This window comes from Perna viridis, chromosome 8 (assembly GCF_037379345.1).
Source record: "Perna viridis isolate PV_CMFRI_1.1 ecotype Kerala chromosome 8, ASM3737934v1, whole genome shotgun sequence".
Taxonomy (NCBI): domain Eukaryota; kingdom Metazoa; phylum Mollusca; class Bivalvia; order Mytilida; family Mytilidae; genus Perna; species Perna viridis.
In genome coordinates, this window is record NC_142452.1 from 12,083,728 (window position 1) to 12,102,000 (window position 18,273).

General features: G+C 32.4%; 1 protein-coding gene across 1 annotated transcript; it reads left to right on the forward strand.

Moving 5' to 3' along the window:
- The first annotated feature begins 7,519 nt into the window (after nucleotides 1-7,519).
- Nucleotides 7,520-17,633, forward strand: LOC148609356 (uncharacterized). Its single transcript, XM_088540724.1, has 3 exons — nucleotides 7,520-7,839; nucleotides 9,273-9,467; nucleotides 17,039-17,633. Exons 1-3 carry the CDS (start codon nucleotides 7,719-7,721, stop codon nucleotides 17,266-17,268), a joined length of 546 nt encoding a protein of 181 aa, XP_088396850.1. The 5' UTR covers nucleotides 7,520-7,718; the 3' UTR covers nucleotides 17,269-17,633.
- Nucleotides 17,634-18,273: the final 640 nt, after the last annotated feature.

Here is an 18,273-nt window from a genome sequence, read left to right on the forward strand (position 1 = left end):
GAAAAAGGAATGGTTTATTTGGCAAGCATGGTTAAGTATCAAATTTACATTTACAAAACCAAGTGACAAAAACAAACTAGGTGACACATACAGCTATAATCAGGTCGATTATGAACAAATTGGAGAAAAATGCCATTGAGGTTGCAATTACAATAATTTTAACTTGTATCATGGAAATTTCAACATAACATTAAAGTGATTTTCTCACTATTTTTCAACATGAAAGTCACATAATTATCGACATTTAACAGCACTAAGAAATGTACAGAAACGTTTTGCATGAAGTGGTGTAATTCTGTCAAACCCCTGTGTATCTGTCCCAAGTTAAAACAATTAGGTCATTTTATAGGTTGATACTACGGTTTTTGCCAATTTTGTTGAAGAGGTATTTTAGGGACTAGTTGAAGACAGATAGCAGATGTGGGAAACTACTCTACGTTTATTGAATGCTTGGTTGATTTCGTTGTATGGTTGCCTCGTTGACAAAATAATACCCCGTATTCACTTTCTTTTCTAAACTGCCTATTAACCTGTTTCATCTGACGAACAACCGTCAGCTAATGCCAAACACGTAGCTCTCAAACCAACACGTTGTACAAGTATTGACATGTATTAGGGATAGCATAGCAACTTTCCCATCAATGAGAAATCAATGACAGAAAATGATAATGTATTTTTATGCATTAAGGTCAGGTAAGGTAAGGTCAATAATTGAGATTACTCTACCTTGAAATGGTAAAAGGCACTAGACAAATATCACAATAGTACCAATTACACGGAGGGGTAGCATCCATATCTCGATCGGCACAACGGGTGTTACAAACATATATTTGACTGTTTATTTCGTTTCCAATTAAAATGTCCTGTTTTTTGTTTTTGTTTTTTTTTTATAAATTTGTGACAAAAATTTTAGTTACTATACGGCATGCCATACCAACATAAATCTTAATATAAGTCAAGACTAAGACAAATAATATTATTAAAGTGTCACCATCGTTTATATTACAGATTACACATCAGTAAAAGTACATTATAGTTATCGTAAAAGAAACCAGCCGATGACGGTCATGAGACAATACGAAAAAAACAAATCACAAAAAGCAAGATAAAAATATAACATACTGTAACACTTAAAACCTCATACTAAATGAATGCATGTTTTTGTGTATAAAACATTTTGTGCACACAACAGACTAAACCTTTTGTGCATAATTATCATATTTTTGCTTTACATACCTATTTTTGAACCAAAAAAGTAAATACATTAAAACAACATAAGAGTAGTCACTTCCTTATCAATGAACGGCAGGCTGTTTTAAAAACGTGAACTTGCATATTGTGTGCATTTAAGTGATTTTACCACTGATCAAAAATAGACGCACTACAATTTCATTGATTGTAAACATAAAATTGTAATTTAAAATAGGTCCTACATTCTAAGAAAGACACAAAAGATATGTTTTTAATAGTAGCACAACATAAGAATGACACCTATGCAAGTATATATTTTAATGTATTCTTCGAGGCGGAAATTACAGCATTTTTCTTACTGGATTAAGGTTTGCAATTTATAATCTTTTCATCCTGTCAATATATTGAATATTAACTAAATGCTGTAAAAGAAAACTTGGCAAACAAAACATGCCGACAATTGGTGCTATGCTTTTGAACTATACAAGCTTAAAATAGACACTACCCTATTGCATCATCACTGGTAGCTGGTAATATATTATCGTTATGATTGTAACATTTTCAATTTGCTCGTTTTATTTATAAGGAATTTCATAAGGCAATGAGCATCCTTAGTCTGATTTCAGCAACTACCAGATACTTGAAAATGAAATGAAGACTGTTGTGTGTCTGTCTTTTGTATGCAACACGATTGCACAGATATGTGTACTTTGTGTTATGGACTTCTCTGATGATGCTTCCATACAGAAGATTGCTGAGGATGGGCGGCACTTCTAGTTTGTTTTAAGAGGGTTTCTATGGAAGACCCAGGCAGTGGGTGGCATGTCTCTAAATTCGTGTTTTCTGAAACTGAATGCTGGTTTGTAATTTGCTGAAACAAATTACATCTCTGACATTATAATGAATTTATTAACATTAATTGAGAAAAAAAGTTCAATAAAACTACCTTGGTGTCACCCATGTCTAAAGGATTTTTTATAGTTTCTTCATGGACAATCTCTTAAAATGGCTTCGCTTCTTTTGTTTTATATTTGTTTTCAACAAGTGACATTTTTGGAGATTTCCTTTGTAATCCAAGAAAACGTACGGGTCATTAAAAATGAATTTGAAATACACGTGATATTTTGTTGTTTGTTTATTTTTTAATGAATTTTCTTAAAAAGTAGAAAAGTGATAGTATATATAGGTTCGATGTAATCAAATTTAGTAAAGGATGTTCAAAATGTAATTGTGTATTTACATGAAGATGCATACGTCATTTCCTAAAATGGCATCTTATAATTTCTTGAAAGAGGCGACAGAATAAGCTTTGAAAACACATGACTCTACCAACAATTTCATATACATTCACTTTCACGTTTTTTTACGTTTGTATAATGCACATTAAATCTGCTTAAGCTCAGTATCCAGTCACCATTACATACATACAAACCTTCCACTTTCGCTGAACTGCCAACATAGTGCAGGATTTATGTGGCGACACGGTAAAAATTGATAGAGAACTGAAACATTATTGCGTGGCAGAATTTGTAGGTAAATACACAAGCTGTACCAATAAAATCATTCAGATGTAAAGATCATACGTTTTCTCCCCTATCATATTCTATATCGACCCAAGGAAATTCATTACCCAGAGAGGCTGGCATATTTCAATTCATCATGTGCTTCCTTACAATATGTTTTTTTTTAAGTAATACGCATTCCAAATTACACAGATTAAAAAAACAAAGCAAAACAAAACAAAAACAAAAACACAATAGCTCCTGTTTTGACTACTTCAACCACTTTATTTTTTTACTTCTAATTTCTTTTCATCCACCTCTGTTGATATACGACTTCAAGACCACAAGAAAGCCAATCTGTACAAGAAACTACTTGGTTTAATAATGCCAATGTAGGATATGAGATGCAATCAATATTTTAATGTCGGAAAAACTACTAAAACTTTGTAACGGGTCTGTGTAATTGAGTCGAATTCTGAAGACACTGATTGAATTAAATAAAATGTAGTTATTCCTTTACTTATTGAAAAACAGCTTACTGAAAACAGCTACAACACCTCATTTGTTGCCAAAGTCAATGGATACATATAATGTATGTAATAATAAAAAACCATTATGTTACACATCAACCCTCAACCGTAGCCTTGGAAATGCAGACCCTCGGGCTTATATAAAAGTTAATGTTATATTTATATCTAAGAGTAATCAAGGGAACCAAGATTATAGCGGTAATCAAAAGAATGCAATCCAAGGACAAAGACCAGACATGGAAAAGAGACATACACAACAAAGAACATAAAGTAACTAAAATCATACGTACAAAGTAACAAAAGTAAATGAGCAATTCGGACTCCACTAAAAACTGGGAGCATGGACCAGGTGCACCGATAGGGTAAGCGTCCTCTGCTTTTCTAGAAACACCCGCCGAGTTGCTTATAAAAAGTCAAGTCCGGGGTAGACAAACGAGGAAAGTAAAACTATGACCCGTTGAATAAATCAGTTTTCATGGTGCAGATGGATACACCATAACGATCCACGAGTTCATGATGACGACCATAAAACTTCTGTAGTGATGACTTCAATCTTGTAGCAACATAACCCTGTTCCAGATGTAAAATACCATATTATAGCCTCTTAATCAACATTTTGGGTAAGGATTTCTGCCCACCAGTCTGTTATTTATGAACAACGTGAAGTGTATACTTTGCACATACATTAAAACGTCAATAAATCGCGGTGTGTTTTTACACGTGTTCCAAGAAGTAACCCTTTATCAGCAGCATTAGAGCTAAATACACGGGAAGATCGAGATAAAATTCGAATATAAGCAGTCATCAATAAATATCCATATCCATACAAATCGAAATAGAAATCCAATCAAGCACAGAAATTCTACCAGTGCAATAAAAGAAATGAACAACTGAACCTAAGTTTTTTTGGTTTTTTTTTGGTTTTTTTTTGGGGGGGGGGAGTGGGAGGGAGGATAAACAAAGACTTCAGGTTTAGTTTCATATAATATTCAATTTCTAAAACGAATAAAATTTGCATAATTATTATTGCAAAATGCATAACACTAATTTAAACTAAAAGAGCAATAAATAAAACAAAAATAACCACGCATTGAATATTTGTACATGACATATTAATTGATGATGTGACCGCATAAATCATATGGTCCCTTATTCGTATTCATCTATTTTTTGTTTTTTTTTTGCAGTATTAATATATATTACATATACTACTTAAAATTTACACGTTGTGTTTGATATTTCGAAAATTTGTTTTATGTTTACTTTTGTTGCATGTAACTTGTAAACACAACACTATTGTACCCAGTATTTACGTTCGGTCAGTTGTTTTCAATGCTGATTTATTCCTTGTACACAAAATGAACTTTAGTTAGCCTTTTCGCATATTCTATTCTTTATGCCATTAAATTATTCACCAAAAAGATTCTTTTAGTCACATTATGAGTATAAGTAATGTATTTATTCTAAGTAATACATTAATATAATAAAAGTGACTTTATTGGCTAAAGTGACATCTTACTGATACTTCTGGTTCATGCTCCTGATGTTGATGGAGTCGGTTTGTTTTCCCCCTAGATTTATCTATGCTGTCATCTGTTATTTCATCAATATCAGCCAATAATCGGACTTTTCTAACGTTATTGTATTCACTGCTTCTCGTGATTTTTCCGAATAACAGACCCTATTAATGTGGAAAAAAATCAATAGAAAGCAGAAATAGAACAGTTTTAATCAAAGTTGTTAAATTGAAATATAGGTTTACTTGATCATCAAAACTAGACCAAAGGAATGGTTATTAAAATATCAATATTCTTTCCTGTTAAAATATATGATAAAGCGTATAATACATAGCAAAATCCGTACCACATGCCCTCTGGCTGATATTTGTAGGCAGATAATATTGATATAATATAATTTGTATGTCATGTTCCTTGAAGTTTATGTGTATGTCTTGTTTTTATTAATGTCGATTTGAAAAAGCTCTACAGAGCTTATGTTTCCTGTTCGATATATCGACTTTAAATAATATTTACTTGACTTAACTTGACAAGACGTTCGTCAATATGTTTATACCGTAGCTAAATGTTTAATAGCAACTAAAAGTTTTCAAACAATAACTTTTTAACATATTTTTGGAAATTGCGTCATAAAGATTTGCATGTAAGGCCAAAACAAAACAAATTTTGTTTCTTGTTAAAACAAAACAACAAAACTTTCAATCAGCTTTTTTATATACGAATGTACATCATATTTACAGCCAAATCTTCAGGTAACCTCTAATGACACACAAACATGCATATCCTTTTTGAAATTGGACGAAACATTTGAAATTATCGCCACCGAATCCTGAATTTCAACCACACAAGAAGGAAGTGATATTAGTGACATGAATATGTGAATATATTTACAAGTACTAAACCAGATTATATAAGTATAGTTGAGGGACCCACGATATACAAAGCGAGTAAAATTGAGAACACAAGTTTTTGACGCACTTAAACAAATATGTTCCGGAAATTGAAAAAAAAAAAAAAAAAACACACACACACACACACTTCAAAGCACATAACCAATTGTAATAAGTTAACATCAAAATGGTGGGTATTCTTAATTTTACCAATCAGAAAACGATGATATGTAGATTTGGCAGTTATGAAGTACATTTGTTGATATAAAACTATTGAGGAAACTGACATTTGGATTAAAGCTCTAAAAATATCATATAAAAAGTATGATTTGCGTCCTATCAGCGGGCATGTAGTAGAATAAATTATTATCTGCTGATCCTGCTAGTCTGATCATTTAATTTTAGAAGTGTATCTGTTCTTCCTGTGGTTACATATTTTCTCATTCTATAGTGATGTTTGATTCACAATGTTTCTTTTCTTTGTCTGGCTTGCTAGATAATCAAATGGGAATCGAATTATTGAATTGAAATATATAATTTTATCTGCATATAAAGCAACATAAAATCCATAGCACACACACCACAATTTATAATATGGCAGAGAACAAGTAGGTGAATACATTTGTACTTCGTAATTCGTAAGAAAAAATATAATTAAACGTATAATAAATTAATCCTCTAGCAATGCAATTCTTGTTGCTTTCTTATAGAAGTATATTATTCATGCATTTGCTTTGCAGTTAATCTGCAAATTGCCACTTTACTCGACTCATTTACAAATACATTTGTTCACCTTACCCATCACTCATCCTCTGTAGGGGCATTAAGCTACGAAAAGTGTCAAAAATATCAACCGTGTTATTATAATATCAAAGCTGTTCATAACATAGTAAAAAATATAAACATCCTTTTTGGCTTTACTTCATTGTGGCAAGTTTACATCCAGAAAACTATGTCAACACACAAGAAACAACTATATATTTTTTCATATGATATACTATGTAATAATGAATGTTTTCACCAAATATAAAGTTGTTTCTTGGGAAAAAAGTACAAAATTGACAGAATGTCTGAATTTCGGTATACTTCAAGCAATTTTTCTGTCTTTTTAATGCAAGAATTATCAAAAATCTTTATGTTTTCTTATTTGTGATGGATTCAAGTTTCCAAATTCACAGTTAAGTCATTCAACACTTTATGATTTATTTTCAGTTGAATTTTAGACCTTTTTTACGTGCTTCATCGCCCTTTCTCCTTAGTTTCAACATAGTTTATTAGTTTAGTATAATTTAAAAATAAAATTGATTTTATTGTATATTGCATTCACGCATTTGTAATTTAAATTTCATATTAATATTCACATAGTATTGTTGATAATGCATTATTTACTCATAGATATATTAAAAACCTACTTTAAACTAATTTCAGATCTTTTCCATAGCAACTATAACTCTACAAATAATACTTTTAATAATGCATTTTTGAAAAATTGACATCTTTTGATCATATCAATTAGTGTTACATTAACTAAAGTTTGTTCTGCAAACATTGCCATTTGCACTTAGGCCGACAAAAAATGGTTTATCGAAGACGGGTTTTTAATATAAACATAAATGGTCAGGCAACTATTTGAACTGCTAAAATGTAGAATAAATATCAAAAGTAAATATATTTTTCAAGTAATTTTCTGTTCTAAAAATGTATTTTAGTATATGTAAAATATATGTAGTTGCGTGAGATCATAGGAATTTGTACTAATTAATACATACCGTTGGTTTTAGTGGAAGAAAAGAAACAAACACAGAATGTTTATTTATGTGGCCTATTGTGAGCAGTATATAACACTCTGATCTAGAAATTGCTTTACACTACATATGATGTGATACAATGTTTCCTGAATTTTTTGTTGGCGTTTGTATCCTTTTTTCTCAAAACGAAATTTCTAAAGCCCATAACACTGTGAGGTCATCAAAGAGTATTTTGAATGCTAGCTTTAATGGTTTTAAGATAACAGAAAAAGAAATTAGCATATTATTAATCGAAAACGGGTTGAAATGTTCAAGTCTCTGTACAGAAGTGTCTTCGTGCATGTCTTTTGCATACAACGAGATTACACAGACGTGTGTTCTCTTTGACAGTGATTTCGCCGAGCCTAGTTCTACCCAAAAGGAAACCGAAGAGGGATGGAACTACTCGTATGTAATTAAAAGTATGTATTTTTCTGATGCTTAGGTATTTATTCTATCTTGTTTGAATTGATAATATTAAGTTAAGCAGGTTTAACCGATATAGTGATCTTAATTATATGTTTATTATATGTTTATGTTTTATCATAATATGACGTTAGGTTGTGCCTATGACAAAAGGAGCTCTTTGTACTCGAATAACATTTCACTTTGTTGAAAACTCACTGCTATGCTGATATATCTCTGATGTCTCAACCAACGGGAATTTGCGATACCTCCTATAACTGACGATGTGTGTCTGCATAAAAGGTTCAAACAATCACATCAAAACTGCCGACGTCACTTGATAAAAACATCAATTCCAACAGAAATATTTTGAGCCATTTTTATATTGACATACTTAGGACATCGCTGACGCCCTGTCCCTATTAAAATATTATCAAATTTGTCGTGGAACACTCTTTGTGAAACAAATAAAGCGCATGTGTTATCTAACGTCAGTTTTTTTCATTCTCTTTTTACCAATTATCGTCATGCTCATTGATAATTTATGTGTTTTTTTTTCTACCATCTACAAATAGTGTTGAACATCAAATCGAATATTATACAAAAATAATTTATTTGAGTGGTTTTAAGTCTTCTCATTAGTTTATTCTTTTTGACAATTCAGGCTATTTTGTATAACCATGATTTGTACTGCGTTTTTATTTTAACCAATTTCCACCCCCTTTTGTTTTTCTTTTTTTGTAATTCATGAATTGAAAGAACTAGTTGCACCAGGCTGAACTAAAATTATAGTGGAGCTATAATAATAATAAGCTGTAAATTTATTATTAAACCTTTTACTGTTGTTCACGGCAACCACCTTTTAAGCGCACTCCAATTTAAAGTTGATAGCAGATTATATCCATCAGAGCAACGTTTAGTACAATTCCTTTGATAACCCAAAGGAGGTCTAATACCACCGACTATTCAAGTTCGATTAACCATTTTAACCCTAAGTATCAGGTTTTATTTTGTCTTATCGTTATCAATTATGAATTTCTTGTATTATGTCAGCTAATACACAAACGACAAAAACACTATGAGAAAAAATAGATATGTTATATTGGAAAGCATTATGTTTTTTAAGTGACCTGAGCAATATCACCATAAAAACGTCGCAACTTAGTAATTAATGACACTCTTAATATATGCAAAATTTATACCAAATCTGTAAACAGTAGGACAATTCAGTGACGTGGGCATAAAAAATATGACCAAATGTGAAAGTAAGAAGGTCAGCATACACAATAAAGACAAACAAATAAATTATATTTCCCGATTCTCAAGTACAACCTGTCATATAACTAATGAATAAAATCGGTAAGCATAGGGGAAACTTCATAACCATTGGCATGTAAAAACTTAACAGGACTGTCATAATCATATGTTCAAACATTGTTTTTCTTTACAGAATCTGAACTAGGTCACACAAACTGCAGTGGTCAGAATACACCTGATATTTGTTCTCTTTACTGTTTGCGCTACATTAATGATCCCGATTCCCCCTCTCAAGGTCATCTATCTGATATGTGTGAATCGTTTACTGGTGGTGAACTGGTGAAAATCAACAGAGAACTGAAACAATTCTGCGTACAGAAGCTGATAGGTAAAGAATTATATATTCTTATTTTAGCGGTATCCTAGGACAAAGAAAAATTCAGGCGAATTCGTTGAATAAAGGGGAATACATGCTATTTTATTTTTTTACACAATTCGAAAAAAACATTTTTTAATCTATTATCAGCACGAAGTAACACAACACTGACTTAAACTGACAGTTAAAATTTTAGAAGTAATTCGCATGCGAAATTTTGAAATATGAAAAAATGTAGGAAGAAATGTGATTTAAATTAAGAAATCTGCACCAGTTATTAATAGATGCAGCTATACATGTAGCAGTTAAAACAGTCTTTTCTTGTATGTGTATTCTTATCCTTTCATACCAGGTTTTATTTTCACATCGTTATCAATTATAAATTTCTTGTATTATTATCAGCTAGGACAAAAACGACGAAAACATTATAAGAAAAATAGATGTGTATTATATGGGACAGTAAGATGTTTTTAAGTAACCTAAGTACATATTCGAGGCCTGCCGTATTACATGGGACAGTAAGATGTTTTTAAGTAACCTAAGTACATATTCGCGGCCTGCCGTATTACATGGGACAGTAAGATGTTTTTAAGTAACCTAAGTACATATTCGAGGCCTGCCGTATTACATGGGACAGTAAGATGTTTTTAAGTAACCTAAGTACATATTCGAGGCCTGCCGTATTTTACCCCGACCCTTCAACTAGAGCAATTAATATGAAAACCTTTACATAATAAAATTAAAGACTGAAGTCTTAAAAGTCGCTAATCGTCATCACTGTCACTCATTTTGGATGACTTTCAACACCCGAAATGGTACAAATGCTGTAACCGTTCTGATCTGAATGTTTTCAGTCATCCGTAACAAGATTAAGCAACTGGCATTGGCTATGTATAGATATCGGTGTCCTGATAATGTATATGACCTTTATATAATCAATTGTAACATTTAATTTATTCTATTTTTTCTTAATTATTTTTGTTTTTTTTTAATGAATTATTCAAGTCTTTACTGTTTATCTGTTTCTTCTTCTTTATTTTTTTAACTGTAATTATAAATAAATTTAAAATTAAATTATTATTAATTCAATGCTAACCGATCATTTTATCTTTTAATGTATACTTCCCGTTCTAATACAAGCAAAACAAAACGCATTGTATGACATTTAAAAAAAGATGCGTTGTAGCGGTCTTTGAGTTGCTTATCATATTGATCAGAGAATCAGTTTAGGAACCAGATTTCGCAACTAGCAATGAATATTCATAAATATTTGGGCTTGCTAATGTATATGACCTATATAGTCTTGTAAAGACCATCTCAGTGCCTGAATCGGAAACTGGGTAATGTTCAAATCTAACCGATCATTTCATGTAAACTTCCCGTTCTCGTATAAGCAAGAAACACACATAGAACACACGTGTATTATAGTTAAGCGGTACATATTTATCTCATATGAAGCTAGAACTATGACACTATGGCAGTAAACACGGCGAGGAATTTTCAGCATTACGTGGCGTATAACTACAAATGTATGCAAATCATATGCGAACAGTAAGTACTGGAATTACGAGTGCAACAAGTCGCTAACAATATTAGCGACTTAATATGACTTTTTTTACCAGTCCTTTATACCTCTTTTCGTCTGAAACGTGCATAGGTTTTGAATGAACATATATTTTGTTTTGTACATAGATTATAGTCCGTTCTATTTCTATAGTATAATGATGAGACTCTTGAATAAATGTATTTTCATCAAAGTTTCTATAAATATTTGCAAATTGCCTTATACATTTCTAACGCCATACGAACTCTGAATCCATTTACCGAAAGAAATAAATCAAAATATAAAAAAAAGTTTCGTGTCACCACTTATGCAAAATATACACCATTATTTCCATCTTTATTGTAGAAGTGTTCAGATAAAAGGAATAGCCCAGATAAATATGAATAAAAATGAAAGCGTGTGCTGTTTGTTTAGTTTTATCTTGACATGTGTTTAATCCAATGTGAAGCGTATGTTAATCAGAATAGGTCATGACATGATACATGCAAAATAGACCAACACCACATGGTTTTTATTTTTATTTAAAAGCCAATCGCTATTTCTTTTTCTGGTCACTCAAACAAAAAAGTTGGTATATTAATTGAAAATTTTGCATGAAAGGTAATGGAAAAATGTATTTACCCTTCTGATAAATATTTAAGGAATGTAATTAATATCTGCATATATTATCATATAATTTTATATTTTGGCAAAAACTGTGATAAAGCCCATATCAGAACCCATTTTTTGCAAACGGAAAACGTTTCTAAATAACATAGGAATTATTCATGTCCATTTTACTGCAAAATATAATATTCAGTCAGCCACAAATCCATCGTATATATAAAGAACATTATACACATCATAAACAACACTATATAATCGATAGTCATTCGTACGTGGGTTAATCGTAATCATCAACACTGTCCGGTCGTCGCGAATCGTATCAATCGCACCAGACCGTAGAATTGGGAGGAATCTTGAACGTTCTATACGTATAAGTTGTGCAAGATACTATTTTAAGAATGGCGTGCATTGTAATGATCTACTCTAATTGTTTGATCAATCGAAAAATGACAAAACAAAGACCTTTATTTCAACTCACAACCAGAAACGATATTTAAGTTCTGACGTCTACACGAATACCTTAGCAATTTAGTGAAGATAAATTCAACTACAGTTCACCGAAATGTGATCGGCTATCTCTTATATTGTCAATTTGTTAAGAATAAAATATTATCAATCGAAGACTTTATTATTGAGACCAGTTTAGATATATTAGCATTCATTTGACCAAAATATGGTTGGGATATGAAAGAGACAAAACTGTTTATCTGTTGGGTTATCTCATAAAACCCACTGTGTTTCTAGGCTAAGACGAAGAGGAGGTGGAATTGCAATTATTTACAACAGAAATATTGACGAAGATGTAGTGATGTCACCAAAAGAGTTTTCACATTTTGAGCTTATCGAATGCTCTATTACTTCAAAAGACTACCGCTGTGGACATTGTGTTATCTACCGTTAAAAAAGTTTTATCTTCTCCAAAGAATGGTTTTATTTTTCGTTTTGGTTGTGAAACCGGAGGAAATGATCATTGAAGGTGACCTACATTCCATGCGTTGCGGACGCTCAGAAATTCTTACAAATCTCACCGAACATGGAGTTTCGTAGCGTATCAGCGACCACACCCATGTACATTGACACGCACTTGATGTACTCATCAACCGCGAAAATAGTTCAGTGTTAATCGGTACTCTGTTGGACCGTGATCCATGTATCTGTGACAATAAGAGTAACCCCTCATATGATCATTTTGCTCTGTTTTCCGCAACAATACCACTAAACCACCGAAAAAGTGTGAACCATTTCGTTTCGGAAGTACCGAAATGTTGACATTAGCGAATTCCAATATGATACTAGTATTCGACAATTACATTTCAACACATGTTCTGGTTTGGAAGATGAGCTTGTTGATATCTACAACTCTCAGCTGCAATCGATTAAAACAAAGCAAATTACAGTAAGAAACAACGGTAAATGCCATACACCGGGGCTCAAAAGGAAAGATCTGAAACCGTTACAACGACTTGCTAACATGCTAACAACCTATTGGAGAAAATGAATGAAGTCATCCTGACAACACGCGAAAACAGTCTTGATCTTGCAAATAATAAAAAAAAATCGAAAAAATTAAAACCATTCGGACACACCTTAGTCCTTCGACACAACTTGCAGTGCTAAAAATTCTCTTAGTTTGGATGTTAAATTCCAAGGGGTTGTTTTAACTGTTCTATCAACAGCTATTATTGATGAGCTGAGAAAGATAGTGATGAAATCAGCATACAAATCAGTCAAATTGTACCCTATTCCCACTTTCCTTGTGGAACAGTCGATGAACGATATTTTTTTCTGTGGTCACTGACATCATTAACACTTCGATTACAGAGTCAACTGTACCGGAATATTTTAGACAGGCAATTGTCAAGTCGATTATCGAAAAACCGGGTTTGGACCAAGAGGTATGTAAGACCTATTGTCCTGTATAAAATTTGCCATCTTTTTCCAAGATTCTCGCAAAGTTTGTGACCGCTCGTCTCGAAACCCCTTTACACGTTTTTTTCGCTATAAGATGAAGTACCATCCGCTTATCTGGTCGGTTATTCAACAGAAACAGTATCATTGTATGTGCATCATGATTTGGTATCAGCACTTGATAGGAATCGTTGTGTTATTGATATTGGATTTATAGGCAGCGTTTGAGACGTTGACCACTTCATTTACTTAGATGATTTAAATACTCATACGGTATCTGTGACTCAGCTCTATCGTGGTTTCTCAAAAAAGTTGCAGTAGGTTTCATTCACTCAGATTCTATTCACTTAAACTTTGGTGTTCCACAGGGACCATAAGAATTATACATGATATAACATCAGACGATAAATTATGAAAAATGCTTGGTAAACATATCTATAAAAATGTAATAATATAGATTATAATTATAAGTTAAACTCAAATATGAAAACAAAGAAAAAACCATCATACGATAAAGTATATAAAAGTACTTCAATACTTGTTAAGCTTATTTATTTATAAAAATAATAATTCAACATCAAATATAAAACCTTGGTTTTATTGTATGTTTTCAAAGCCCATTAGAGAAATCAGCATGTATTATCATTGTTCTACCGACTATTCGCAGGTATATTTAGTTATCGAACCGTTAGTTATTTTATATATCCATGCGCCTTGTAGCGTGTATCACAAACATCAGCAATTGGATGAAAACAAACCTGATGAAATTGAACCAGGATAAGACTGAACTTATCATATTTGCTCCAAAACATCGAGTTAATGAACAGGGAAAGTTGTACTTGATGGTACAGTAGTATCAGATGTGTCATGCTTGAAAAAACATTAATGTTTACTTAGACAGGTCTCTGAACCTGGAACAACAAATTACGTTCGTTTCTAAATCATATTCCAATCAGATCAGAAACATTGAAAGAATCCTATCCTACATCACGGACAGTGCATGTAAAACATTAGTCTGTTCATTTATTACATATATATTGAATTATCGGAATGCACTTTATTCAGTGTAAATACTTGCCTGCTTGAGAGACGTCAGAGAGTTCAAAATACGACAGCACAACTGATAGCCCGTCAAAAGAAATACGAACATATAACATTAGTATTAGTAGAAATCCATTGGCTACAGGTCAAGTTCCGATGTCTCTACAAACTTATAGTGTACCCATTGGCTACAGGTCAAGTTCCGATGTCTCTACAAACTTATAGTGTACCCATTGTCTACAGGTCAAGTTCCGATGTCTCTACAAACTTATAGTGTACCCATTGGCTACAGGTCAAGTTCCGATGTCTCTACAAACTTATAGTGTACCCATTGTCTACAGGTCAAGTTCCGATGTCTCTACAAACTTATAGTGTACCCATTGTCTACAGGTCAAGTTCCGATGTCTCTATAAACTTATAGTGTACCCATTGTCTACAGGTCAAGTTCCGATGTCTCTACAAACTTATAGTGTACCTGTTTAAAGCTCTTCATGGTACACCTCCGACGTACCTACAAGATCTAGTTAATGTATACATCGACAATATTGCTTCAATCAGAAAAATTTATTAGGCTTCAAACTCCAAGGGTAAGAACAAAAACCTATGGTGATCGAAGGTGTAACACGACTGCTCCCATTTTGTGAAACAATCTTCCAAACAAATTAACGGTTTTAGACACTATTTACATTTCCAAATCTATATGAAAGACTCATTTATTCATGGTAGCATATAGGGACTTTTAATAAACGTATTGTATCAATCGTTTTCAGTGGTTAACAGTTTATTGCTTTAGGCGAAGTTTGATAATGTCTATATTTCATGTTGAATAGGGTATGTAAGTCTCGTCACGTGACTGCGTGATTTCATTGAGATTGGGTCTTTGTCCGACATTCAAAGTCATGGAGAGTCGTCATTAACATATCAATGGGTTCAATATCTTTTTTGTGAAAAAATACTGATAAAAAATAACAAATATTTAGTTCTACAGGATAAAAATGTTTAAAAAGCATAAAAGCATTGTGATACAGCGTTTCGATTTCCCGGAAGTAAACAATAAAATCCAGATCAGTTAGAGAAATTGTTTATTGATAACGCACTATACAAATATTGTCAATAATAATACTAGTAATTAAAAGACAATCGTTTACAAACGATAGCGAATGTCTTTCCCTGCAACTGTTGTCCATTTCCTTTTCGCTGTTATTAAGTTTTCGAAATCTTTGTGTCCAAATAGGAAGATAATGTTGATTGTAGAAGGTTACCCTACGATGATACTGCCCGTTGATAATGACACCGTAATCTCCGATTGTAAAATAGAAGTGAAAACTAATTCAAATAATAATTCTTTACCAATCCGAAGTAGATATAAAATCTTACAACCAATACTGATACTCTCTATCTGTTCTGTAACGGCTTTTCCCATTGTCACCAGAACGACAAATGCAAATCAGTGTTGTGTGAATTAGCTTCTTAACATGTCAAATTCACGCACGTCCGTAACGCGTAGTCCTAATGATTCAGACCTATAGATAAAAAAAGTGTCGTAACAATATGTCGCATACTTTTATTGCAAATTCTATTTTTAGTATTTACGGAAGAAAAATAATAGTAATCAAAAAAATTGCAGTAAAATCACCTTGTGGGGAAAGACTTTAATAATATGAGGAAAGTGAAACTTTTAACGCTCCCGAAGGAATATATGAATTCAAACACCTTTCATAAATTTTGTCAGCCCTGTTATTGTTAACTTACAAAATGGTAAAGTTTGTTATGATATATGGATTTTATTGTTCTTATGCATTCTTCTAATGTCATTGTGTGAAATACATATAGGCGGAAATGTACGGCTTTGGTAAGAAACTGTGTGTTGTCATGGTCCAAAATACCTTTTGGTCGAATTGTCCGACATTGATAAGCTGATTACGTTATTTTTGTAGACATTCTGGTGCCATGTTTAGACCATCCCTATCTTCGAAAAAGCTAAGATTTCGATTTGTATTTAATCATCAAAGCTAGCTAATGATTGCAAGACTGGTGCGGTTCTCAATTGCATTTACTTAGTATTCGAGAATGCAGCTGCCATGATGTTAATTTTAGGCTCCCGATTTTACATGCACACACCTTGTTTTTCTGGTCAGAAGTATAAAGGACCCAGTCGATAAAACAACCATTAAAGCTCCCATCGAGAGCGTTATAATAAATAATTCATATTTCTTTTATTCCATTACACAAGCCTTTTTTTCAGACAGGATTAATTAATTGCTAAAAGTAGTCCCGTTAAAGGGGCGTTGTCAAAAGTTTATTGCTCAGATAATATGGATATTTTTAAAAATTTTTTGCATTATATTATACAGGTCGAAATTGACTAAAGCGACGTTAATCAATCACTTTCTCAATCGTGGCCCCAATTTTTAAAGGAATGATAAAACACTAAACCGAAATACCAATGTTCTATCTACTACAGAGAATGAAGTATATGGCGAAGTATTAATCCAAGGAATAAGAGACGAACTACACAATGTTTGGAAATTCAACGATGGCACAGAAATGACTTACTTCAATTGGAACACTGGCGCTAATCAACCGAACCTGAAACCAAATGAAATCTACATAGGTGTCAGGAAAACCACTGGTTACGTATGGCATGATCTCTTCGACACGGATGTTCACGCTGCTGTTTGTCAGCAGATATAAAATCATTAATCATTAAAATTCATTAAAGCGTAAATGCTGTCTCCAAAATATGTGAATATTGACATATATTACTTTATTTTAAATGCATTTTGGGTTAAAGTGAGCGAGTGCTATAGAGTTCAATTATTACCGACGTCATTTTCATATGTGACCTAAATGATGCTTTAATCCCATGCACACTGTCTACAGTAATTCTCAAAGGGGTTGTTTTTGCAGCGACAACGCTCGATTAGTCGGGAATCGTTTTGGTGTGGATTTTTGAAGAAGAAAAAGGAGTTACATATTACAAATAAAGAGACAATTTCTTAATAAGGATTCTGATATTAAACATTTACGCCTCAATCCTCAACATTTTGATCAATGAAAATAAATTAACAACCGCTTTGTTTGTTATGGCTTTGCGCGAAGCCGTTTCCACGTAAAGAGAGAAGGCAGAATGCAAATCACATACAACACACAGACACAGAAGTTCATAAAATAATTCATCATAACCTTAATTCACGGAACAAATCGGAACTAATTTCAGATGCATTGAGAGTGTTTACGTCAACAAAATTTCATACGAATCAATACGAATCATGATGTAATTTTCAACAGTCAAACCTTTTCAGAAATACCTTATTTAAATGTCGACGAATGCTCATTTGTATCCAAGAAATTATTATGGCTAGAAATATCAACATAATAACTGTTTGAACAATTACATTTTTGATTAATTTGTCTCTTATTAGAAGCAACTGTACCAAATAATTTAGAATTGGCTAAGGTAAACCACTTTTCGAAAAAGGAGACATATTAAGACCTGAAAATTATAGTCATGTTAGTATCTTGAGCATTTTATCAGATATACTCGAAAAAAATTGTTTATTCTCACCTAAGGTCTTACCTTTTTAAAACTAATATTTTGTGTAACTTTCAGTCAGGCATTTCACATACAGATCCTTTGGTGATAGCCCAGAAATTATCTATTATGTTAGATTCATATAAGAACTAGTTAGTTGAAAA